At 38.1% G+C, this 27917-nt stretch overlaps 1 protein-coding gene across 1 annotated transcript in view; it reads left to right on the top strand.

Moving 5' to 3' along the window:
- The first annotated feature begins 3248 nt into the window (after positions 1-3248).
- Positions 3249-27917, top strand: part of LOC139144904 (mitogen-activated protein kinase 1-like) — a 44429-nt gene continuing 19760 nt past the window's right edge. Inside the window, exon 1 of the mRNA XM_070715731.1 lies at positions 3249-3407. Coding sequence (XP_070571832.1) covers positions 3292-3407 — 116 coding nt within the window. The 5' untranslated portion in view covers positions 3249-3291. The remainder of the gene's footprint in view (positions 3408-27917) is intronic.

Here is a 27917-nt window from a genome sequence, read left to right as displayed (position 1 = left end):
GCTCGACGAGCTGGTCGTGCGTCATCGCACCCTACCGGGCGTCAAAATCAACGTAGGCATCTTTACTCTTCGGCGTCTTTCTGGCGAAAAGAGCTCTGTATGGTCGGAAATGTTGGTTTCTGTGGTTTATCATATCAACTGTGCGGTAAAACGTTCACCATTCATGTGTTTTACCGCCCTCAGGTACAAGAACTGAAACTCGACGTCACATCATTTAGGTATATGCTAAATGTCTCTACCTTTAAGGTTTTCCGACGATATCAAAGCAGCTGCAAGAGTACTGAACTTTTAAATCTGCAATTCGATCCGTTATTAGTAGAATCTACTCCCATGGTAACACGAAATTAACCGTACATAATTGTGTGTACTCCTGAGGGCGTTAGCAAATACCACTTCTTGCTTACAGTGGATGAATATTTATCGATGAATAATTTATTAGAAATGGAGAATATTACATATTCGAGCAACAGAAATTAAAAGTGTGTATGTATGTGTGTATGTGTGTATGTATGTATGCATGCATGTATGTATGTATGTATGTATGTATGTATGTATGTATGTATGTATGTATGTATGTATGTATGTATGTATGTATGTATGTATGTATGTATGTATGTACGTACGCATACCATATATGTGTGTGATATAGTCGTGAAATCTATCTACCAATCTATGTGTGTCTGCACCTGTACATTACATCACAAGTATGCAGCAAAAATCTATTACCACACACTTTGGTGACTTTCTGTTTAAAACGTTCTGTTTATTCTGTGTTTACATACACCCGTAAACACATCCGAAGTAGAATTTAGCGTTCATTTTGCAGATCGATTTAATTTCGGAAACTGGCAGGTATGATATTACACATACAAACATATACATATATAGACAGCCAGATAGTCGCAGTGACGTCAATTATGTAATCTTATCCCACCTATCTACTAGGCCACCTAGTAATAAAACTTGTACTGATGGTGAACTCCATGGATCGTCATGTGGACTCCACGCACCGTCGGGGTTAGACTTTAACATTAGGTCTTTGGAAAGGGTGTACCTTACAACTGAAAAAGATGTTAATTCGCTGTTAAAGGCGTATCTAAGCTTATTGGGTTTACGATACAGGAAACAGGGAAGACAGAATCTGTGTAAAGCCAAGCTACGAATTTTCTCATGGTACCGCCGCCACACCTTTGCCTATCGGCGTGAGGAAGTGTTTAGCCACAATATTTGCAGGAATTGGCGTGATTACTAGTACTCTGACAGTAACGCATGTTTCCAATACTCAATCTGCGAAACGTTTATTCTGCATTTAGTTAAGTTTATGTCATGTGTGAAAATAAAAAACAAAGTAATACAAGCACTCTTTGGTGGTGGCGTTGTATCAATTGTAAACATAAACCCTTGCGGTGTAGTTAGGGACCGGTGACACTTACAGTAACCGACAGGGCGGTATTTTTTGGTCAGGGGTCATCAGGAGAAAATGCAAGTATGAAAACGTTGGTGGGAATTTTAAAACTTATCATCAGAAGTGGGGAGGGGTTACTTTTAAAAAGCTCCCCCAGCTCAACCTGGCAACCTTTTCTCAATAATAATCAACCAACAAATCGCATCTACATATCCATATCCCCATACCTGGTTTGTCTACATCATATACCGCTCTTTGTGTTGAAAGGAGCTATTTGCGCCATTTTAAAGACTTATTGAGTACAAATATACTGGCTAATACCATACAATCATCAAACACAAATGGAAATCACACAGGCACTGGCCTAGAAAAGATTTCCCTTTTCATTGCGCATGCTCTACTCTCAGTGTCACTGTTACCTACTAGGCCTACGTCACTATCAATATCACTGCCACGATTAAAACTGTTAGTTTTATCCAAAAAGAGTTCATGGTTTTTATCAAGTTCAATTCTATAATTATTTATGGGTGGTGTTGGCGAAGAATTATTCAAAATAGTACACTGCGCTATATGTACAGACATGTATCTTATCACATGCCGCACTAGTCACTGACATGCTCTATTACTACTTTCTTAGGTCTCATTTTCTCTGGGACAAATTGTACACTGTTCTGATTTTATACAGACAATTCTTCCATAAATATGTCAAATTAAAAAGACAACAACAACAGCACACTAAAAAATACAAACAAACAAAAAAACAAAACAAAACAAAAAAACATAGCAAAAACTACGTCTTCAGCGTCCAAATCCCCTATTTGGAAGACTGTCTCTGTTAATGTATCGTAATTTCAAGTCTAGGAGATTATCAAGGTTGGTTTCGTAGAACTTGCTCCACTCATGATGTTGGGCAAGGCCGAAACAGTACCTTATGTTACTGTTCTATTTGGAAGCAGGTGAACCCTCAAAATTGTCCAAATACAAGCACTGACGATGCTATCTTCTTGTCTTTACACGATTAAATAATTTTCGCTATGTTATTATGCTTTGTATTTATACCAACTTGCCCATAGAGATGCACAATTTGATGTGTTTTTTTCGCTGAAAAGCAGAGTAGGCCTACTTTTCTTCCAGGATACCTTTCTTTTCACATTTTAATCACAATACATTTTTTGGCTGGAAAAATATTTTGACTGAAGAAAGTCAAAGACAAGAAAACCGTTGAAAAAAAATTAACAGTTTGATTTGGCCGAAATAGACTATTTTGAGTCTGACTGAAGATGCTGGCAAATCGATTGTACTGTAACAAATGTCATACGTTTATAGGAGTTTAACTTTTTCTTTCTGAAGAGAATAGGCCAAAAAATTGCCTGTAAGCTTACTTAAAAACAAAAGTGTATGATCGGAAATTGTACAGTCTCCTCCGACGGGATTATTTGTCAATCATCCTTAATGCTGATATTTTGTTATTCAGACCTCGAAAGCGCAAATGTTGTGTAAAACTTCAAGTGAAACAAGGTAATTCCCTGTAGAACGACCTTTTATTGTGGCTTTTCTTTAATTTTTTGAATATTGGATTGCTGGTGTCAGTCCTATATAAAGTCTACTTGTTTGCTGTGTTATTCCAGTATTCAATTCAGTATCGCTACGGTGACTATGGATTGATGCTTGCATGTTCCGGAAAACGTAGCAAAGTTATTGACTTTGAAGATGTGATCGGAACGCCCTCAATACTACAAAAAAGCCATGTTGATATTTCGTTGCCCACCTTGCGACTCGGTTTTTGTTTACCTGCTATGGATGGGTCAAATAAATTACCATACAGCCATGTGAGCTAACTTAGCCAATCAGCAGCTAACATCGACTGCAGCTTGTCAGAATTCAAGATGGCGGCCGAGGGTGAGCGTGCTATGCCTGAAGTGGTTCGTGGACAAGTATTCGATGTCGGACCGAGGTATACCAACGTAGCTTACATTGGAGAAGGAGCCTACGGCATGGTCTGGTAGGTCAATATGTTAATTTTCTGTGTTTTTCTCGTCTGCAGCGACCATTCCGACCTGCAGGTGTCACGCCCTCCTCAATATCGAATCTGCCCAGCCTGTCGCGTCTGATGCCATCGCTGGCCTCGTCTTGTATTTTGCCTATTCAACTTCCGCCGCGGCTTGATTCACGTTTGTCCCGGTACTTAGTTGTAGACTGGCTGGAGAAAGTTACAGACGATGAGTCGTTCGTTTTCGGATTGTGACACAAGCTGTCGTTGACTGTGACCTCAAAACTGGGAGGGCATAATGGCTGGGTGAAATTTTGCGATTGTTTCAGTGTTTGGGCTATCGGAACCTCCTTCGAGCGCCTGTGCCCATAATTTTCTACCTTGTAAGGTCTTTTTGGGAAAGGCGGCATAGGATGACATCATCCTAAAGGTACGCCCGCCTTCGTATTGGTTTCGTTTGATAGGGGGAATTGTCAAATTTTGTAATTCGGATACGGATTTTGTAAGTGAACGAACCGTTATATTTTGAACTACGCAAATGTAGCACACTCATGAATGGAGACTTGTTCACGCAAATGTTGCACAGCTACAGCTACACGTACACTCCCCGTAGTTTTACAGTAAATACTCTATTGACAGTTTGAAGTGACAACTCTTGCGGTTTTAAGGCACTTGTTGCCGGACTTTTGAAATTGACAGAAGTTAGTGTGGTGGTGATGTTGTATGTTTTTTTTTTACCTCAGAGTTGATTTTGACATCTCGCTTCTAGTTCTACCCTCATGGTTTGACCAGAATCCGCCAAATGATTTTCCTTATCTCTGCGACAGTCCTTTGTGGAGGGACCGTGTCTTTGCAAATTATTTACCCCCTGAGATCCACCGCACAGCAGACTGGGCGACGTCTCTATACGTAGCGAAATTATCTCAATAGTGGTAATTAACCTTAAGCAGATTCATAAGAATTGTTATGATAGTGGCATCGGTCATACCACAGCCCTCACACCTCTTGCAATAAATGAGGGCAGTGTGTCAGTAAGTGCCACACCATGTCACTCAGCTTGGGTAGTTTTTGCTTTCAAATCTATGAAGATGACAGGTTCAGGCCATCAGAGTTCATGATAAGGACTCGTTGACCCAACAGGTGACATTTTTTTTCAATTTCATAGCTTGTTCATGATCATGCAATGACTTTGTGTAATATTTTGACACTTGTACATTAATGTTCGTTGAAACCTAGGACAAGATGACATGGAGTAGAAACTGATTCCAAATGTTGTGAATGAATTAATATTGATCAGAAGATAAACCCCTCCCTTTCCCCACCTTTGAATAGACATTGTCACAAATTATTGTCTGTGATATATGGCGCTTCCTTTGAAGTTGTTTCTGCTGTGTGACCACTATGGCCACAAAATATATTACCAACTCATGGTCTAATTTGTAACTTGATTTTTTATTGATGCACAGACACAAATCATTAAGCAAAATAGCATGTATGTATAGTTGAGTATTGATGTGTCCAAAAAGGGTGGATGTATTCTAAATATCACCTTGTAAAATGGCAAATTTTACTCAGTTCTCTTCATCTCTTGGTGCGAATTCTACTGTATGCATAGCTGAGCAGAAGCCATTCAGTGATTTTGGTGGTAATTCAGGCATGTTAATTTACTTATCATGATGGGTTGTGAGGTCATGACCCTATCCGTGTGCCAATCACTGCAATCTCCCGATATGGTTTGTACAACCATAAGTTAGTGTCTCTGTTTTCCATGTTACACTTTCAGTTTCTACTTCTCTGTTTACCTAAAGGAATTTGGTATCTCATGGATTGACATCAGTGAATTTGACAGCTCTGCCTATGATATATCGTTCATGAATGCATGCAATGCGTTTGTGTACATATATTTTACATGCCTGTCTTCAGCTAGGTGTGGATGGCCTTATTGTGAGGAATTTCACAAATGTCTATCACACAAGTATCTGTTTCAAAAGCCCTGGACATTTTACGTTTTTGTTTTTTCAATTTTATCACCAGTTGTAATTTTCACTGGAGATTGCTGTTTTATTTGTATGTACTTGCCTGTGTACTGAAGAGAGGAGATTGATGCTACATGTACATCATGTACCGGTACATTTTACAGACATTGTGTTTACTTTGGGAAACAGTATGATATTTGAAAGAGGCAAATGCATTGTGTTTTTACAGAATGTATGATGGTAATTTTTATTAAATTTGTGATTATTTATGCTACATTGGTTATTCCTGAGCACTTTCACCCTTTTCCCTGACAACGGAGTCAACAAAATGTGAAAATATTAATTTGCATGAATTTCTAGTACGTACAAGAATTGCTTTCCTCATTCTACCTACCTACTGTACATGTAGCTTTACTACAGCACGCAGTAGAGCCACGTCAGCTTGTACTTCCTAATGATTCTCCAGGAGTCTTAGTAAAGGAATACACAACTTCTAGTGTTGAATGAAAATAACAAAAAATTATGCAAGATAGCCTTTTCTTTACTGAATGATTCGCATTGCAAATAATTGTGCTTTTTAGATGAACTGTAGTTTCTCACAAAATGGCAAACTTGATCATCATCTTCCAGTCATAACTTCTTGAAAATCATATGGATCTTCTCATTAGGCCCATTCATTACCAGGTTTTAAATTACTGTACGACGTTTTCAACAGGTTAGATGGACCTAGTAGTGCATGGAGACAAAAAGGGAAATGAAAGGTTAGAGAAGGAACTTGATGACCTGCCTGCTGACCATTCACAGCAGGTCTAATTGTTATCTTGGTCATCTGATGGTATCATAGGGTGCCTGTCAATGCCACTGTCATCTGCTGTAAAAATTCAAACTGTAAATGCTCATATTTGCCTTCTTTCCTTGCTGTGTATGTATCTATATAGGATGTATGTTTGTGTGTATATAGACTGATGTTGCACATGTATGTTTGTAGGCTTCATGGTTTTCATAAACCAAAAAAGTGCTATATTGTTATCTGTTCTTATCACATGAAGACTTCAGTGATAGGTTAATTAGGCTGAAGTGTAATCTTTCTAGCCACCTACTTTGCATTCCCTGAGCTTCCCTCTTCTACACATGCACAAGACATTGGTCTAAAACTTCAGCCTTCAGTTTGGCCCATTTTCATTTCCAGAGGTGGACTTCTACACGTTAACAAGGGATTGAGAACGGAGATCATCCTCGACACGATACACCTGTTGTTCTGTACATGTATACCTCTCTGATTTACACTTTGCAAGCCCTCTAGGCTCAATTGAATTTTAAGTAATGGAAACAATTTGTATTCTGCTTTACCTTGTCAGGATTGTTCCTCTGCAAGAATCTTTTTTCTTGAGCAGATCAGAGAATAATTTGTACTCATGAATAAAAATAACCTTGAAGACCATATCCGGCATGTGCTGCCTTAGGAAAACGTGTTTCACTACATGATTTCCAAGGTTGTTCCCATTGTCAATTTTCCCCTTTGTTGATTCTGCACTCTGAAAAAGAAATGTTTGGAATTTGATTGACACAATTGAAAAGTTGGTAACAATGACATAATCAAGAGTTAATGGATCCAATATTACGAAGCGTGCTCCCAGACCATGGTTACGTTCCATTAAATCTCTGAATATCAGGTTCTGTTTACATGGAAAGCAATATTGTGTGTTTTTGCGAGGTCATTCTGGTGAAGTTATGTACTTTCTTACGGTGAGCCATAAATTGTTTATCGTCGCTTATTGATTGTTATTGGCAATGGGTCAAGAAAAGCCATTAGCTTAACCTGACAATGACATGTCAACTCACATGCTGTGGTTTATGATAAATTATACCATACAGTATATTGATGGCACAAATGCAGCAATTTGATTGGTCGAGACATGAAAAGAACTGTGGTATATTTGCAATATACCATGGTTGGCAAAAGTGCAAACTCTCTGGAAGTGCAAAAATCCGTTTTTGACTTTTCTTCCCAGAATTTCAATATACTGTTATGATATAATAAATCACAGCCAGTGATGGTATACCACTCAATTTTGACCAGTTTACTTCATATATGCAAAAGCTATGGCGAGTACATATATGAAGTGGACTGATCAAAATCTCGTGGTAAACCAACCATTGCTGGGGGTGCTTTATTGCTTTAATGTCATTTGCGTCAAATCAGTAAAAATCACCAAAAAAGAAAATCAAGGGGCTGAGATAATCCCTTGTGACACATGTTAACAGGCCAAATCAAAATATTAGTATTAATCTATTTCTTTGCAAGACAAGTCAATGAAGATAGGTCACTGTAAATATTTGTTTTTCTGAATATTTCATGGATTGTCAAATGATCAAGTCTGTGACATAGTTTATATAGGACATGTCAAATCTGTGGAAAATTGACATTGCGCAAGTAGTGTTGTGTGATGTTGATGTTGAAGTCGTGTATTTCTGGTTGTAACCAACTTGACGTGATGGTCGTCTGTGAACACTGTAGGAAGAAGGTATGATTATAAAGCAAGATTTTATCACAACAAGCTATACTGACCCAAATACCCCTCATTTTTACATAACAAGGTCAATCACATCATTTGAAAGCTGCGGGTGAAACTGTATTATATTCCAGAAGTGGATATCCAACAAGGTGAACGATAGCCTCTGTTCCTTTGGCATCAGTATATTGAATAATGTTCATGCCTAAAGTAATGTTTGTAATATTCATATACAAAATGGCAAATAGATGTTTAGGATCATGATAATAGTGTTTACAATATTGCTGTTTTTGAATATAATGATATAAAAGCACCTACAATATTTAACTGTGTTGTAAAGTTATGTAGTGGTACGACATGCAGCCGGGACAATCATACCAATTGTGTGTACACAATCACCAGGTCTGGTCTATTGAAATGTAAATTCTGAAAAATTCCAGCATGCCGCGACAGAGTCTGCGGAGTGGTTTAGGTTGCACCTGAGTAATAGTGTCATGTTTTGGTAAGCAAAAAAGATTGTGAAAGTATTTGCCATCTTTGAACTAATGAGCGGCAATAATTGAGTGCACAGTAGAATTTTCAAATAAAAATAGCTTAGATGACCTGATTTTGTACTTGCTGAGAGATGATGTGTCCACTTAGAAATAGCGAGTGGTGCCTTGGTAACAGAGTGATATTGACATCAGTTTTCTTTTGCAAAATATCGGGAAATCTGTCACCATAGAGATGGCAAGATAAGTCAATATTTTCTGATTTGTAAATACACATTAATGTTCCAAAGATGTGCAGTTACCAGTTGTGTTTTTCAACCCCAGCACATAAAACAAAAGACTATTTTTATCAATCAAGTATTGAAAAATTGTGCTTTTTTCAATCCAGCATTATGGAGTGGGTGTAGCAGCACAAATAAAAGGGGTGAGCAATGTACGTGTATTGAACTGTGTTTGTGAAATTCGATACCTGAAATAAATATATTGGGCTATCTATATTGAAATCGACTGTTTTGTAACTAGAGTGCAGTCGCTATATTTGTAAAAGTCAATATCTGATGTAAACACAGCAGTGACAGACATGGCAAAGGTTGTGTTATAGTTCTGTAATTAAGGCTGAGCTTTGGCTTGAGGGTTCAATGTTTTGAAATATGTAAACGAAAGCAGTGGTGTAGGTAATAGGATATAGTCTTTAAGGACAGTATTGAATAAACATAGTAATTCTGAAATATAGGGTCAGACTGGAGTGTGCTTACATGTGCTGTGTTGTGGGCAATGTCAGTTGTCACGCTCTGTTCCTCAAATTCGCTGTGTGCCATTGAGGAATTTGCTGCGGACACACTTTCTTTGAGATATTTGAGCTTTCACGCGGTCAGCATCACGCCATGTGAATCAAACTTACTAGTGCTTTACAGAAAGTCCAGATATGGATGCTACCACTGAAAGCATGGCAGTTTTACTCGCCTTGGAAAGGCAGGATTGCTATAAAATTGAAAGGGCGTCAACGTTCATCCCTTGCAAATTGCACCGGGTCATGTTAGGGTCACTGTTCTTTCAAGTCTGTGCAGTTTGGGCCAGCAAAGGAGGTTACTGTGAGAATAAAAAATGCTCTGAAAGCATCTAACTGACTGCATTTGCGCTGTCAGAAAAGCAACTTTTCTTTTCATGCCTATGACAACCTCTTTTAGAAAGGTGCATTCAGCTTGTGTTCCTCTCTGCACAGTCCAGGCACTCCCCTTGCTTTTCATTCACTGTCTGTACATACAGTAGCTCAAGTATTGTCCTGCCTTTCTGTGTAGGTCATTGAAACACATCACAAAACGTGCCACCAGTTCACCAGCCTTCTCTTTCACCTCTTTGTATAAGGTGAAACTCCATCAAAGGACTTTGCTGTTTTCCGCCGGTGCTCCGATCAGTTTTCAGTGGAATTCGGAAACACCTTCCACGTCACTGACCTATAATTATGCATATTCAAATCATGGTTGTTGTCATGAATGCTATGTTATGCACAAGGTATGGTTGCTCACTATAAGGTTTGTAAATCAGTGCTACAAGCTGTCCGAGTCAAAAGTGTGGAAATTTCACAGTTTATTCCATGTCATTGGTAGTGCTTGAGTCAGTTGATGAAGTACAGCTGAAGGTTGTGAGCAATCAATTTGATGGGAATATTCAAATTGCATTTCAAAGTGGTTGAAGGTACCCAGAATTTACGAGTGCTGTGTTTAGTAGGTCAGTGGAGGTCACCGGAGTGAATGGACACGTCAAGACAGTGGCTTGACAAACGGAAACTAAGGATCGATCATCTGTCGTAAACTGTGTCCTTTATAATCGTGACAAAAAACTCACCCACACTGTGATTATATTGTCCACCTCAATAGTCAGAGTCGTGTCGAACACCTTGCATATTTATCTAGTGACATCCTTGTAAGATGAGATGCTTTACCTTGCGGAGGCATTGTGGGTAGTATTTGTGTAGACAACATGATGCTGGGGTAATAACTGCTTCATAGTCATACTGTTTATGATGTATCAACAAGGCCAACTTGGTTTAACCTGTTCACCCCAAATTCCCTATAAACAGGTCCGCATTCACCCCTGATAACAATAGGTTTGGGCTGAACCATGGTGTTGAAAGGGTCAAAGGTAGATTGCAAGGTGGACAAATATTCTGACTCTCAAATTTTAACAATATTTTTCTTGTCTACTTTCTATTTTGAAGTTCTTGAAGTAAGGAAAGTTTTCACGGTCTGAACTTTTCCCTAGAATATATATGTAGATAGATTGTTTTGTTTTGCAATCTATTCTCATTCTTAAATGGCAGGAGTTTAAAGATTTAAAACAACCTGATTGAAATGACTCTTCAAATGTAACACCTTTATTCTTGCGGTTATAGTATTTAACGAACATAATTTGAAAATTTCACAAATTTGATTAAGCCAGAGTGGAGTTAAATTTTTTTGAAATGTTGAAAACAGGAGAAAAAGAAGCCAGGAAATTTGGTGATTTGCATACATTTGCATAAATTTACACTAATTTTTTACCAAATTTATGAATGCTTGTCATTGAAAAAAGTGAACCGGACCAATATTTTAATCTTAGGTTAACAAATTCCTGAAAATTGAGTGAATCGTTTGCAAAAAGTGATTTTGAGCAAAATAAGCTGTGTTATGTGCAATGCTATCTTAAAAGTTTTCTTTTGACATGTAGAGAGGGTTAGGGTGAAAGGTTAACCAGCAGCTTCTCTCTATAGCCAGTGTTCCTCGAGAGCAACTCGCATGCAGATGAACACACATTGCCAAGAGATGCTTTTGACGAGGTTTCCATGGCTGTGCCATCTTGCAGTATTTGTGATGGTTTAGGAATTTTACAAATTTATCGGCATACACAACATTTTGTTGACATTTATTGTGATTTAAGTTCACAACTCTGGTCATTACTGATCAAGCTGACATGAAGGAAAGAATCCAGTGGTGCGATGTGGTTACAACTCAAAATAATACATTGATGATAAGAGTTGATGAATAAGTAGAATAAGTAATAATTTGGATAATTTCCTATTTTGAAGGTAGTGTTTTGAGGTTAGTTTGATAGGTCATCATTGAATTGCAATACAAATGAAAAAAAAACCAAAACAGTTCTATGCATGGATAACTAGCTGACCGACTTAAATATTAGGAAAGAGAGATAGTTCATAGGACAGAGACTATGGAGTTACTGGACTATGCAGTACATCAATAAGGAAGTGAACGTTATGCTTGATTTCCACCCTGTCATGAGAATGTAGTTGAGGGGGGATTGTCTCCTTGATGTGGTTAAGCTGCACCTGGGATTCTGATTTCCTGATATGATAATGAGTGAGATTTTAAGTAAAGAGAAAACCACAAATAAATTCTCAATGCCTCTTCAGTGCGATTCATATTGTCTTCATGGGTTGAAATTTAATCTGAGAATTCCTTATGTTAATAAAAACCTTGTAAAGAATTGACTCAACATGCATGCATGAAAACCTTGTACAAAAATTTCTAAATTAATTAAAAAAAAACTGGGTGTGTCATTGTAAATGAGGTGGTTTTCTGTGTACCCCCTTAATTAAAGCTGTCCACAAACAGGAAGTTGTTGATGTGGGCCTTCTAAAAATGGAGGTCAAACAAGTGCTTTATTGTGAAAAAATTGGCTTTGAATGTGCAGAAATCCTGTTCAAATGCAGAATTACAAAGATAGTAGCTGCAAGTAAGTAAATAAAAAAATAAAATCTTTCTAGAAATAAAAATCGCTAGTAGTAGACAAAAAAGTAATTTGGCAGTATTGGTTTGTGTTGTCTGCTAAGTAGCAAACACACACACACACACACAGACAAACACATATATACATATTTTACCAGATACGCATTTCTATAGCACATAATATAATATAATAGCACATAATATTCTTCTTCCAATATTAGAGTGTGGCTGCATATGAAGCTTTCAATGATGTTTTATTATCTAAGTTGTAATACAACAGGCTGAGCTGGCGTGTACCTGAAGAGAAGCCATAAATTACTGTGTTCAAGGTGGCATTTGTCTGGCATGAGGGAAAATTGTTGTTTCCAGGAATGCAAGAAAAAGAGAGCTTTTCCAGGAACAGGTGCTGTCAAAAGCTATTTTGTCACACCAGCAAGTCTCCCAAATGTAGTTTGAGGTTAGAGGCAAAAGTTCAAAACTAATGTGTTATCCTTCTTCAGAAACCAATTTTTGTTCTGACAGTCTTAAGTCAAGGAGCGGATTTTTCAGTATGTGTTATTGTTAGTTAGTTTAAACTGGATTATTAAAAAAAAATAGTTTGCAAAAGATATTTATCATCAGGACTACTCGGTTGAGTTGTATTCATACACTCTATGACCCACATCTAATACCTAAAATCCTGCCATTTTAGCATTCATGCAAACACATAAATAGCTTGTCCATTTTAGAAAATCCTTATGTATACGAAATTTACTCCTGAATTAAACTGTCTACATATTTTGATCACTTCAAAACATGTCACGTTATCCAAAATAAGTATTCACTCTCTACTGTATAATAAGTATCGTACTTTATATTATTGTGGTAGAGAAGTTGTACTGTATATGGAGGAAGTTGATAAGTATTTTTATTTTTTACATCAGAGCCACATCCTACTGAAGGAAGGATGCTCTAATTATATGTACAAAGGATTTTCTAATCTGCCAAAAATATTTTGTTATATATTCATTATTTTTAGCTGCATTATTCTAACATTTGCTAAGAAACAACAACACTCTGGGAAGTGTTATCACTGTTGTATTTCCAGCAGGGGAGGATTGTTTTTTAAAACCATAGGAGAGAAATCAGTATTTGAAGTTTGAATGAAAGGTTAGAAAATTGAGAAACTTCTTTTCAGAGAAATTTTTGATGTTGTCCATGGTGATTTTAAACCATGTTTGCATCTCGCCATTATGTTGTGTACAATGAGGATTTATTTCCATAGAGTATTTAGGACTGATAGTTTTGTTTGCCCGAAAATTTCAAAATTGCCATACGTTAAACTGAATAAAAATGTGGTGTATCTCCAAGTGAGGTTCAAATTTGGTCAAAAACGGTATCAATTACACAATTGTATGGTGGAGTAGTACAAATAAGATGAAAAATTTAGCTGTGCACTGAATCTACCATAGTGTTGAACCCCAGGCCAGTCAGTAGAAATTGTTACCCAGAATTCTTTGCAGTGTCTTCAGAGCACATGAAAAAATGATGGAGTACGTCATAGGTTCTCATATGACAGTATCTGCTGCATTTATAGACACTTTATTTCATTAATAATTTATATGCTTCAAGCTGTATTATAGCTTAGTTGGCTTATATATTGATGTTTGGCAAGGTACTGGAGGGGGGTTGGAAAAAAACTATGCAAATGTGTTTTAGAACCCTGGATGAAATCATTATGCAAGTGCCAAATCCTCCCCGTGCTGCAGAAAATTTGTATTGTTGAGTGAGTTTTCTGTCCGTAATAGACAAGGCTTGTTGAATGTCGACATGAATTACCTGCAGTCGCTCAAATTTAAGGCTGCCAAAAAACAAAACAAAACAAAATAAAGCAACCCTGCTACAGGACAAAACATTAATTCAGCCTTGCTAAAAAGGACAAAATTGACAAACCTGCCTTGCTATAGGACAGAACAGATAAACCAGCCTTGCTATAGGACAGAACAGATAAACCTGCCCTGCTATAGGACAGAACAGATAAACCAGCCTTGCTATAGGACAGAACAGATAAATTAGCCTTGCTATAGGACAGAACAGATAAACCAGCCCTGCTAAAGGACAGAACAGATAAACCTGCCCTGCTATAGGACAGAACAGATGAATTAGCCTTGCTATAGGACAGAACAGATAAACCTGCCCTGCTATAGGACAGAACAGATAAACCTGCCTGCTATAGGACAGAACAGATAAACCTGCCCTGCTATAAGACAGAACAGATAAACCTGCCCTGCTATAGGACAGAACAGATAAACCTGCCCTGCTATAGGACAGAACAGATAAACCAACCCTGCTATAAGACAGAACAGATAAACTAGCCCTGCTAAAGGACAGAACAGATAAACCTGCCCTGCTATAGGACAGAACAGATAAATTAGCCTTGCTATAGGACAGAACAGATAAACCAGCCCTGCTATAGGACAGAACAGATAAACCTGCCCTGCTATAGGACAGAACAGATAAACCAGCCCTGCTATGGACAGAACAGATGAACCAGCCCTGCTATAGGACAGGACAGATAAACCAGCCCTGCTATAGGACAGAACAGATAAACCTGCCCTGCTATAGGACAGAACAGATAAACCAGCCCTGCTATAGGACAGAACAGATAAACCAGCCCTGCTATAGGACAGAACAGATAAACCAGCCCTGCTATAGGACAGAACAGATAAACCAGCCCTGCTATAGGACAGAACAGATAAACCAGCCCTGCTATAGGACAGAACAGATAAACCAGCCCTGCTATAGGACAGAACAGATAAACCAGCCCTGCTATAAGACAGAACAGATAAACCTGCCCTGCTATAGGACAGAATAGATAAACCTGCCCTGCTATAGGACAGAACAGATAAACCTGCCCTGCTATAGGACAGAACAGATAAACCTGCCCTGCTATAGGACAGAACAGATAAACCTGCCCTGCTATAGGACAGAACAGATAAACCTGCCCTGCTATAGGACAGAACAGATAAACCTGCCCTGCTATAGGACAGAACAGATAAACCAGCCCTGCTATAGGACAGAACAGATAAACCTGCCCTGCTATAGGACAGAACAGATAAACCAGCCCTGCTATAGGACAGAACAGATAAACCAGCCCTGCTATAGGACAGAACAGATAAACCTGCCCTGCTATAGGACAGAACAGATAAACCTGCCCTGCTATAGGACAGAACAGATAAACCTGCCCTGCTATAGGACAGAACAGATAAACCTGCCCTGCTATAGGACAGAACAGATAAACCTGCCCTGCTATAAGACAGAACAGATAAACCTGCCCTGCTATAGGACAGACAGATAAACCTGCCCTGCTATAGGACAGAACAGATAAACCTGCCCTGCTATAGGACAGAACAGATAAACCAGCCCTGCTAAAGGACAGAACAGACTAACCAGCTGTGCTATAGGTCAGAACAGATAAACCAGCTGTGCTATAGGACAGAACAGATAACCTCAGATGTTTGCATAGAATTCAGTGGGGTTTCATTCAACAGACGCCATATTATACATCAACATTATATGAATCCATGGTTGAGTTTAGGAAAGTACTTCATCCATAATTGACATAAAAATCAGAAAAGATTGCCTCTTTAATTTGAAACCTAGAAATTTGCGGTAGTTATATGCTGCAATCACAGAAGCTAAAAATGATCTATTTGTTGTAATAGCATACTGAGTATCTGAGATTATCCCGAACAGAAGTTAGTTAATGACATAGAAATTTCTGATTTTCTGAAAATTTTTGAGTCATGAAAATTAAATCAGCACTGAGTTAACCCTATTAGTTTAATAGTAGATACATTTTGGTGATCTTGCCCTGTTCGCAGTTCGATGCTTTTATACAATCAGAGCCTGTTGCAAATTTTCATGTAAAGGTCATCAAGTAGACATTATCAGGACAATGCTCGCCACAGCTAGGAAAACTAGTGGGAAGGCTAATTTACATAACACTTCATAATTTGCATTTTCTTTTGTAATGAAAATGCATTCAATTGTATAGTCATTAGTATTTTTTTGTATTGTCATAAACATATGAATGGATTGATAGATAAACATCGGGATTGCCCACCCCTCAAAAATCCCATAGTGGAGAACCCTGCATCTTTGCAGCAACACATTCAAACATTTCCTGAGTCACAGAAAAGTTGCTTCAAAACAAACAGTCGTTAGAGATTACATATTTTATTCACCTTCAAATGCTGTATGTTTAAAAAGGTATTTTCGGAAATTTTTTTCCAAGACAATAACTGTTTCTGGAAAGAGCTTTAGAATTGTCGATCACATGTATTGATTCAATTACCTCACAGAAAACCACAGTAAAGCATGAAATGTAAGGCCTTCAACCATGTGAAACAAGAATTAGATTATTGCTTTGCGTGCCTTTATGTTTTTGGAAGCCTGTGCCATTCAAATACAACTGTATGTGTGTTTTGTTTTAACATCATGATCAGTGGGCAACAGAACGAAATCGTTGACAACTTGGCACATGTCCTTCAAACAGTGTCTCTTATCCCGTCATTGGAAACTTACTGCATCTGTACAGGATGTGAAGTTCATTATTCCTTTGTAATGGAGGAAGGAAGCTTAGTAATTATGTATCTTTGTAGTAGGATGGTTTTATGATTCTCAAGGATTCATTTCCCCAAGATGGGAATATTTGCAAAGGAAAATTTCATCCAGAGACTTTTAAATGAGCTAACTAGAGGTCTTACACCTCCCACAGAGTGCCAAAATTAAGGATAGGAAAATTATATCATGTTTGTGAGAATGGTAAGTTGCAGGTAGTCAGCATATTTTATGTGAACACATTTAACTTGCAGACGATTAGTATATTAGAAATATTACATATTATGATATAATATCAACCATGGACTGCGTCAATCAGCAGCCTTGTAGCACAGAGCAGATATTTTTAATCATTCGTTTTTTTCGGTATTTCCCAGCGTCAGAGTCAAGCTGTTCAAAGTCAACATCAAAAGCAAAGTACCCAGATGATATCTATGACACACATCATTGTGAGCTCACTATTGATATCAGGTCAAGTGTAAATGTCACCTGTGTTTACGTGTGCATGCATGTATACTTTATGCCTCAGCAAGACTCTTCTTCAAATGGTCAAGTCCGTGAAATAAAAAGAAGAAGGCGTTACATAGCATGAGTAATGCTTTACTTTTTTAACCTGATAGTGACAGATGAGCTTGGCAAGAAGATTACATTTCAAAAGTTGTTTCTATAAATGTGTTATAGTTTAGTCACGGCAATATACCCCATATGTTAATTATTTCAGGCTAAACCTCTACTGTACCTAGCCCAGGTCCGTTATTGTTTGTCAGCCTGTATGTGACAGTTAGTTGCAAATCTCTATGAAGCATGGATCAGTTCATTAGATAAGGGGAGCAGATCACATTTTTCAAAACAAAATGTTTAAGCAAACGTGACTGTTTTGATTTTCATGCGAGGAGAATGAAGCTGTCTTGAAATCTGCAAGCTTCTCGAACCCCCTGCTGTACCGTAGGTATCGAATGTAGTCATGGCGATTACGGTGGCCTGGAAATCTGATATCCTGAAAGTGTTTTATTAGTTTAGTTTCATTATTTTAGTATCAGGGTGACTGCTTTCCCCAAGGATGACTTGTTAATAATTGTCAAGCATGATCAAAGAGATATATATAGTCAATGAATTGAAATTGTTAAGGTTGTTATTTCGTCAATTATCATTAATTATTTACAGTTTACATTAACTTGATTAAGCAAGCCCCTCGTTAAATGTCAGGAAAACAAACCCCATTGCAAATTTGTAAATAACAGTATTTTGTGTAATTGTTAATGTCTGTGTATAATGGTTATTCCAACAAGCATGGATTTTTATGTCCATAATGGAGCTGTTGTTCAAATTAGCTCTTGTCAAAATGCTGGGAGTTAAGTTTCTGGTTTGTGGATTTGACGCGGAAAAGTTGGCATCTTGTTATACTGCTTGGTTGGCAAATCTGTTCATCATATACTTTTAGATTAGAAGTACAAACCATGTCGTTTTCAAGGATGAGAGAAAATGTAAAAATGGCACACTGTCCATGTAGCTGACAATGAGATGCTAATGATATGCGTAGTGTACAAGTTTAAGGTCTCCGCGACTAACTTTCAGCTGGTTGCTCACTTTCTACTATTTTTATAGTATTTTATACAAAGTCACAGACTTATTCTACCTTCAACTTAAAACTGGTAGTGGTTTTGTAGTTCATTCTTTACTATTTTTCATAGTATTTGATAGCCGGTATCAGACAGTTTGTATTCGTGTCGGCTACATAGACAATCTGCCCTAAAATGACTGAGGTAGTCTAACTCTCGCTGTGAAACATAATCATGTCAGAATGATGAGTATGTATCAGTGCTCATATATCCTTGAGAAGGCCACCTGTTAACCCTTTGAGCGCCACAGTCAATTTCTGTCGCCCTTATAAAAATATACCTCAGTCAGTTTTTGTCAGATTTTTGCCAAAATTTTGATAAAAAACTGTAGGCAATAAAATGTGATGTCCTTTTTGTTCAAAATTATCAAAAAAATTATAGGAAAATTTATAAAAAATGGTAAAATGTTTCACAAAAATTTTGGTGGGAAAAATTACGGCTCTCAAAGGGATAAGAACAGCCTCATCTTTCCGCCCCCCACACATATATGGAAATGAAGACACAAACATAGAAAATAAAAGCAAAGACTAATCACTGATGATGCATCTTTGTGTCTGTGTCATAACATTTGTACTTTGTATAGAGCTTTACCTTCAGACAAAAAATTAAAAGGAGTATGTTTTCAATATGATTTACATTTTGTGGTGTATCTAATTTGCCCTTGACAACAAGTACAAGTGTGTTTATTTTCAGCCATGGAAACAATTTGCTCTCTGCTTGATCTCATTAGCGTATGTTCCCTTCTACTTGGAACAGGTTTCACCGAGTGTCAGATTTTCTGTCCACAGAGCATTACCACTGCCAAGCCAAAGTCAAAAAGAGCATTTTGTTGGTAAAAATGTTTTAAAAGTTTCACCTATTTCTGTGTGTTCTGTGATTTTCGCAGATGCTACATATCTGTTTTGCCATCAATTTTTGCGCAGACGTGCAGATTTGAAACTGCTGTGTAGTTGTTGGTCCTACTCATGGAGATTAACCCTTTTCACTTGCATGGTTTGGCCCAAAGCCATTGTTATCAATGGTGAGTGTGGACCTGTTTACAGGGAATTAGGGGTGAACAGGTTAAACTGTTTGCCTATCTCTGTTTTTTTCTTGAGAGCTGACATTCAGACTTCCTCTCAGGTCAAACTTGAGATAGGCATATGTACATTGTATTATGTATATGTATGTCTACCTATAATGTTTGTTAGTCCCCACGGACACCGTCCGGGGCGACTTATAGGTTTGGTCATGTCCGTGCGTGCGTGTGTCCGTGCTGCGTGCGTGGTGCGTGCGTGCGTGCGTCTGTGCGTGCGTGCGTCCGTCCGTCCGTCCGTTCACGCAGATATCTCAGAGACGCCTGGAGCGATTTCATTCAAACTTAACTTAGTAAATGGATTACTTCATATGTCATACAGATGCACGTCGATTTGTTTTGTGATACGATCCAATATGGCTGCCAGGCGGCCATTTTATTGTGATTTTTTCATGTACAGAGCCATTACTCTAGCATGTTTCAACCTATTTTATTCAAAGTTGGTACAAGGACATTGACCTATGTCATACATATGCACCTCAATTTGTTTTGTGATACGATCAAATATGGCTGTCATGCGGCCATTTTGTTACGATTTTTTCATATACAGAGCCATAACTCAGGCATATCTGAACCGATTTTATTCAAACTTGATACAAGGACATTGACCTTTGTCATACATATGCATGTCAATTTTTTTTGTGATACAATCCAATATGGCCACCAGGCGGCCATTTTATTACAATTTTTTCATGTACAGAGCCATTACTCAGGCATGTTTCAACCGATTTTATTCAAAGTTGGTACAAGGATATTGACCAATGTTATAGCTATGCACATCAATTTGTTTTGTGATATGATCCAATATGGCCTCCATGCAGCCATTTTGTTACGATTTTTTCATGTACAGAGCCATAACTCAGGCATATCTCAACCGATTTTATTCAAAGTTGGTACAAGGACTTTGACCTATGTCACACACATGCACATTGAATTGTTTTGTGATAAGATCCAATATGGCCGCCGTTGTGGCCATTTTATTACGATTTTTTCATGTCCTGAACCACAACTCAGACATGTATCAAGCGAATTTATTAAAAAGTATTTTGATCACAGACCTAATGAAGAGGACTCTATCCTCTCTGAGGACCTGTAATCAAAGTACCCATAACAAGTGGGGACTGTGTCATCAACGATGACTTGTTGTTTAGTGGTGAAAGTACATGTATGATATAAACTGGAGCCTCTAGAAAATTACCAACTAGAACAACAACTTTTGCAAATAAGGCTTAAATTTGGGACTTTTTAACGAAAGGCTGGTGGCCTGAGTTAATGAAATAAATGCTGACTATGAATGAATCAAGGAAGAACAAGGCTCATGTTTTCACCATGGTACATATTAGATCCTGACTGGTACAAAGATTTCTTCTGTAGTTCATGTACACCTACCAACTGTAAGCAGGCAATTGAAAACTACACGTGTAAATCAAAGTTCTACAGAAGTAAACTTAAAACTCTGCCTAGACAATTGTTACATTTAATTCATGACTTTTTGCGTCTTTTACTAGTTGAATAAGCTCATTAGCTGTTCAACTTGGCTGCAGTGGACCTAATTGCCCACGTGTGTTTTGGCTGAGATGTGAAGGATCTCTGCATGGAAGACTTCATGCTGATGTTTTGTCTGTGGAAAACAGCAATTGTTGTGCCCTCTTACCGAGTGGTGAAAGTTGTCAAAGAGGAATTACGGATTGTGTTGCCTTTTGAAACAATCAGCATTCCCTGCATTAAGATCGGTATGTGAGAAATCTTTTCAGTCGGTATTTGATGGAGTCAGGACAAAAGGAGGTCTGATTGTGTGTTATCTTGTTGCCTGCACCCATGCTCAACTGTGTCACGACATATTGAATGGTGTGGTACTCCAAAGGAATGGATATGAATACCAAAACGGCAGAAAAGTCCGTAAATTACACCGTGTCAACACTTGGCCTACCCACCCTGCCTGCTGAAAGCAGTGATGAATGATCAGTTTTTCAGTAAGAATGAATTATAATATAAACTGATTGCTTTGTTTTCATGTTTTGCTCTTGGTCAGTTGAGTATCCCATGTGATTAGAATCTTTGTTGGAATTTGTTGAGAAAGGAACTCAACATACTAAGCTGTGACAGGTTTTTCAGAATCAATACTGTTGCATTGACATTGAATAAGGAAAAAGGGGTCATAGGTCACTGAATGACATCATAGGTCACCAGAAGAAGAAACAAATTTGTTGTGACATGCTTTCTGAGAAGCTGGTATCCTTAGTCATGAATGATTGACTCAACACCTGCTCTGAACTAAAAACACAGCTTGCTTTCTGCGGTATGAACATCTGTTTTGCATGGATGCCAGTGTGAAATATTACTCAGTGACTCCATCTCAATTGATGGAAGACTGCTTTCAATGGAAACTCTGATCTCTGCAGTGAGTGCGTTTGTCTTGGAAATAATTAGTCATCCAGTTTTCAAAGAATAGCGATGAGAATACAAGGTAATCGACGGGAAATGAGTTCATGTCATATCAGAAACCAGTGGTGGGACTACAAATCTCAGGACTGTTTACTTGTTTTGGTTCGGTTTGCTGCCAGATGCTGCAGAGAGGAGCCACAGCAAAATCAGAATGCCAGTGTAACGTGGGATTTACAATTGGAATTGTATGACAGGCCAAACGTTTGCTAATACAGGATTCGTCATTCTGGTTCTAATCATAGGCCATATAATAATCAAGCAAAGAACACAAATGATGAAAAACTTGATGAACTAATGAAATTCTGTGTTGTAGATGCAGTGTATTAAAGCATTATATATGTCCAAGTTGGTATTGTAATAATCTAGTACCTAGATTGGGCGTTTCCAGTTCTGCAAACTTCAGACTGTCATTATAACTGCATCACAGATACTGGTAAAATCTATTCAATATACCGTAAGGTCTCATTCTGCAGATTTTTACAGCTTTGTTTGTTGGGATGTTTTTTATGTGCAAATATCTTCCCCTTCCAAATCAGTTTTTCAGGGTTCTTTCTTTTAAAAGTTTCATAATTGTGCCAAATATGTGATTGATAAATAGATTACAGCTATATGGTCTGTGAAATCATTTGGACATGTGCATGTTATTGTGACAAACGCTCAATTCCTTGCATTGCAGGGTGTGCCCATCGTTGCAACTGAAAATAACGTTTTGTCAATTAGTCTTTCTGGGCATTAAACCAACCCTTTGATGAACTTGACTGCTGAACCTGACGAAATGGGTGACAAAATTATGTGTGAATGAAATACGCATGTAGCTCAAACAACAGCCCATTTACAAACCCCACTAATTAACCCCTCTCATGCTGACAGTAGGATTTCAGATTTAGTGTGTTTGTGGTAACAGTAACGTCAGCCAGTGCTTGCAGAAATACCCTTCAAGGGCAATCTGTATTAAATTTAATTTTCAAATCAGTACGAGAGATTTTAAATCTCAGCCCAGAGTTGGAATCAACTTCTCAAAGGATTACATGTAAGTCATTTCTGCAGTCTGTAATGGTCTTAACAATAATCTTTATATATCTGTAACAGTACCCTTGCATTAAACGCTTGCATATTTTTGTTGTTTTTGTGCTAAATATAGTGCCTAGATTTTCAAAATGTTATTGCGGACTAGATCTGACCCAATTTGTAAACTGATTGATGTGGGTCTGACAAAAAGGTCTTCAACATACTGTTTTGATCTATGTTGACAGGAAAGTCATAAATTTCACAATCCTATGAAATGGTTTTTGTCGGTAAGAGTCAGATTTCATTGTTGTTCAAATGTGCAGCAGCTGTAGGGTTTCATCAGTACTCATCCCCCTAGTTTCATGGGATGAATTCAGCCGTCCCCATGTCTTTCTAGGCTAGGATTGGCTGTACCACTTTAATTTAGGGTTGGTTGGACAGGTTGAAATTTTATTAGGTTTTATGCAGCAAGGGAACAGTCTTGTGAAGTACAAGCTGCTGGCACCTCTGTGTGACACGACGGTTTCTGTTGTAGAACAAAATTTTAAATGTGATTAACAAAGTGGCCTAGTTTCAATCTCACAGAACTCACTTCTCAGCCACATGTAAGGGTATCTACTCCTGTTTTAGTTCCCTCCCGAATAGTCGCAGAATATTGACAGACACCTGTAAAGTGGCAATGCTCAATATTCTTTTTCAAAAATGCTATTTGTACGTCGAGGGGTGAAAGTTGAATGTGGAAGACATGTTATGTGAGTTGAATTGAAGCAGTCAAGCGTGTTCCATTGATAATGTATAAGGGCGTCATTTATCCAATCACACAGTGCTGTAAACATCATTTGTCAAGTAACATGGTGTTGGTCACTGGAAGGTACCAGTGGTATACACAACAGAATATATGCCATGCCAGTGTCTATTTCCCAGGGGTGCCAAATCATTTGAATATCAAGGGGATTAGTTAAACTTCATTATCATATGAAAAAGAAATATTTGCATATCAAAAGTAGACAGTTAGCCTATGGACAGTATTAAAGTCTACTTGTAGCTGTTTGGGTGTTTTGTTTTTTACCTCAGTGGAGGGTCAGTCGGATGTGCATTCCACAGGCTTTTGTGCAGGTATTTTGTGTGTATTGTAGAGCACAGGTACTCGGCTAGCTGTTTGGAAAAAAACGTGTCCCAAGTGATAACCTTGATGATATGGTGGCTGAACCCCTTAACAAATCAGTAATTATAGGGATGATCCACGTATCCGGTGTGACAGTGCTTGCAGGGTCCTCTTTGCAAAATTGTATAATTATCAACCAATTGTGATGGCAAATTATGAATTTAATTCTGCACAAGAAATTAAAATGCAAGAGTTACATGCACCAAGCTGTGATATGTGTATGTGTCTGCGATCATCTTTTGGCTGGTGGGGTTTCCCAGTCTCATTGAGGGTTGTCTTTTGCTAGTCAGTTGTTGGATGTCATGCTGATGCTATGGACTGACAAACTGTGATGCAGAATGGGGCAGCATTGCAGCAGGGGTACTCACAGTGCATTGCAGGTGGTGCCGCCATTATGAACTTCTGTGTTTTGTTTATGGCAAGTATGATGTCATCAGTTTGTGGCGATACCATTTCTGCTATAGTGTCCCAGAATGGTACCATTATTGCCAATCTAGAAAGGTTGTACCATGAAGCTGTTGCATCAAGACAACAGTGACTTATTGAAATGAAATCAGTTATGGTTCGGTGTACACTATCTTGTGTAAACAAATAAACATTTTAAGAAGACAATAAAATATTTGGCGTGATGAAATCTGATTTGTTGATGACACATTTTATTTAAAATTTTTATACGCAAATGGAGCAAATGTATATTATTGCTATTTTTTTATTTTGACTTGTTCACTTTGTATTTTATTACATAAATGTATGATCTAATGCTTTAAGTGTGACATATTAGTATTCATCTAAGTAAAATATTGTTGAGTTTCAAATTCAGAGAAATTGATTGATTTATTGTGCACTGTGTTAAATGAATTGGGGATGGAATGGTAATGGGGATGGAATTAAAATAATGCAGTCTGAGTTGGTCACTTCTGATCTTCAAGTGTAAGTACAGAAGATTTCTGTGCAGAGTTGAACTTGAAAATGGAATTCATCCATGAATGAAATGATGAAACGTATGGGATGAGCTCTTTTAAGAATCACTCACACCAAACACGTGAAAAAAGGTACTGTCTTGATTGGAGATCCGGCTGATTATTTATTGACGCAATAAAAAGGATATTTTCACGCATCACTGGGTTATTAAAAAGCGCAAGAGCCCAGAATGGTATTTATGCGTGTGATTGTCAACCTCAGCTGAGTGTAATGTAGTTGATATTGATTATTCGATCAATCATGACTGCAGTACTGTAAATGAGATTTTTTTGGGACACGTTGTGATGTGACATACATTATCACAAAAAATAAAAATCACCAAAAAAAATCACTGAAAATTATTATGTGCGCAAAACCAGTGAAGGAAAGTAAGACTCTTCTGTCATTTTAAGGGTTTCTTGAAATGTGGAACTACACTGCAGCATATAAAAGATTCAGTACTTTTTACTGGTTGTAGCAGAATTGATTTGCCAGTTTTTAGGTGAACCTGAAATGTGTAGGAAAAGGGTTAATTTACGTGAGTTTGTAGACTGTGTTTATGGCCAGATGAATATGAAATGATCTACCGGTATTTTGAATAATGTGCGTGTATTTTGTGAAGAATTTCCTTGATTATATGTAATAGTCGTTACATGCAATCTGCTTGTTAAATGACATATGGTTCTGAAATTCAATGGCGTAACCTCTAGCATCACCGCCTGTAAAACTGCCATGGCAGGACAGATGTGAGCACCATCCTTTTGCTGTAAGTTTTTTGAAATGTTTTCTTTCCTGTGTCATGGAAGTCTGTAGAGGTTTTCAGGAGTCAAAGAGCCATAGCACAGATCTTGCCTGAATAGTATTTAATGGAGTGGACAAAAACGTAGTTTTGAGTAGGTAGGTACGCCGCTTCAAGGAGTACTTCACAGAGCTGTTGTGAAAGGTTACAACCATTGGCACACCTGAAGAAAACCATCTTCACTTGCCACGGCCTGCTGTTCGGGCAGCTGGATGCTTCCCGAAATCAGGCCTTGGCCAATCGAGCCACAGACCGTGGTTTTTATAGCGCCACCACACAACTGTATGAGACCCGTAACTAGCCAATCAGCGATCGCTGTTGTTGTTACATTTCATTTCTAATTCTTCCCGTACGCATTCAAAGCGAGAGTGTAAATTTGTAACACTGTCTTGCAGCTGAGATAAAGTATTCACTTTGGCGAAACATGGTTTACAAATGTACCTCGATCCAACACAATCGTCAAGTCCTCCGCAAACTTTGTTTAGAATGCCAAGTAAGTGACTGGGAAACGTTGATGTGAAGATTGTTCGTCGATCTATGTCGCAGTTGCACACTCTGCACTTTGCCTGCGCCATCTCAGATTTCTCTGTTTATGTAACGCGTGCTGTGATTGGTCCGCCTGATTTTCAAGTTCTATCAGATTTCCTTCGCACAGTATATCAGCATGATCACGCATGGCGTAGTTAGTGGAAGACTCCTGTCTGGCTAACCACTCGTGCTGGCGGACGATGGAAGAAAAGTGGACCCAATCTTCATCACTTAGGGAGCCTCCCGTTGCTCTCTTGGAAAATAGGACTCCCTAGTATGATCAGATTATGTTGATTTGTAAAACTGTTCAGTATGGGCCCTGTCTTCTTCATTCTCGCCAGACAGAGTTGTGGTAATACATACTTGTGTGATGTAGACAAGTTACCATTCAAGAGATGGTGCAGTGTATATGTACCTCTGGAGAGAGCCATTTGTGTCAACCTGAGCATGCTCCAGGTCAGAGACAAATCTTGACACATATTTGACCAATCCGTGTGCTAGCATTCCAGACCAATCAGTGAGCTTGTTACCAGTGCACATTGACCAATAGTGGCATGAGATGAATTCATGTCCAATGACAGCAAGTTGTTGTTATGGGCAGACCAACCAACATGTCATCCTGCTCAACAGGTCAACCAAATTCCACCGTCACGACTATCATTCTGTGTACAGGAGCAATCACGCTATTGACCACTCTGGGATTGAAATATAAATGATGATTGCAATATATGATGAAGATGGGAAAAATCATATCGAAATTTTGAGTCTCTGGAAGTGACATCTTTTCACATCATGTACGGATTGTATTGTACGGATTGTATGGATTGCTTTTCATTTGAGTGTTTCCATAATGGTGTGCCACCCTTTGCTGACGTGAAAAGATGAAACAGAAATATTAATTTTGGAGGTCATCAAATTCATATTGAAAATGGATATAAAAGTTATGTAAAAATGTATGCAAGGATGTTTATAATTGTCAGAATATTGTTGACTGTTTAATGAAATATGGATACATTAATTGTTCTGAAGGTCAAAAGATTGTATTTACGCAAGAGTTATGTGCTTGTAACCTTCTGCTGTTGTGCAACTGGTGTTTGGATAGTTAATGATCGGTTCTGACCCAAAAATTGAGTTTCGAAAGAATATAGTAGAATATGAGTTTTGGTGTGTGGCTGGTCGTGCAGGTGACCTTGTTGACATTTGTTAGCAGGGCAAATACTCTCTTCATGAAAGGGCAGGCATGTATTCGCAATAATTCTGGGACTATCAATATTTTATTAATGCCTCCCCAACTGAGGCATTTAGATCGTCTTTGGTACAATGTCATCCTGACTTTGTCAGTTTAATGACAGTTTGTGTTGTGTTGCTAGCAAGTTGGAAAATCGTTGGAAAGCACAACTACAGTATGGAAGGCCACCTTTAGCATTAGCATTCATTCTCACAATTCAAATTCACACTGGATATTCTTTGTACAAATATCAAAGAAGCGGATTTGTGTGTGCCATGTAAATGTCAATGGAGCATAATTTATGCATGTCCAGTGAAATTTCAAATTTATGTGAAACACACGTCAAATTGGATGTCTACGTATTACCCGGGGTTCTCTCAATATTTTCATT

The sequence above is a fragment of the Ptychodera flava genome, chromosome 12 (assembly GCF_041260155.1).
Source record: "Ptychodera flava strain L36383 chromosome 12, AS_Pfla_20210202, whole genome shotgun sequence".
NCBI lineage: Eukaryota > Metazoa > Hemichordata > Enteropneusta > Ptychoderidae > Ptychodera > Ptychodera flava.
This window is presented reverse-complemented; position numbering and strand designations above follow the sequence as displayed.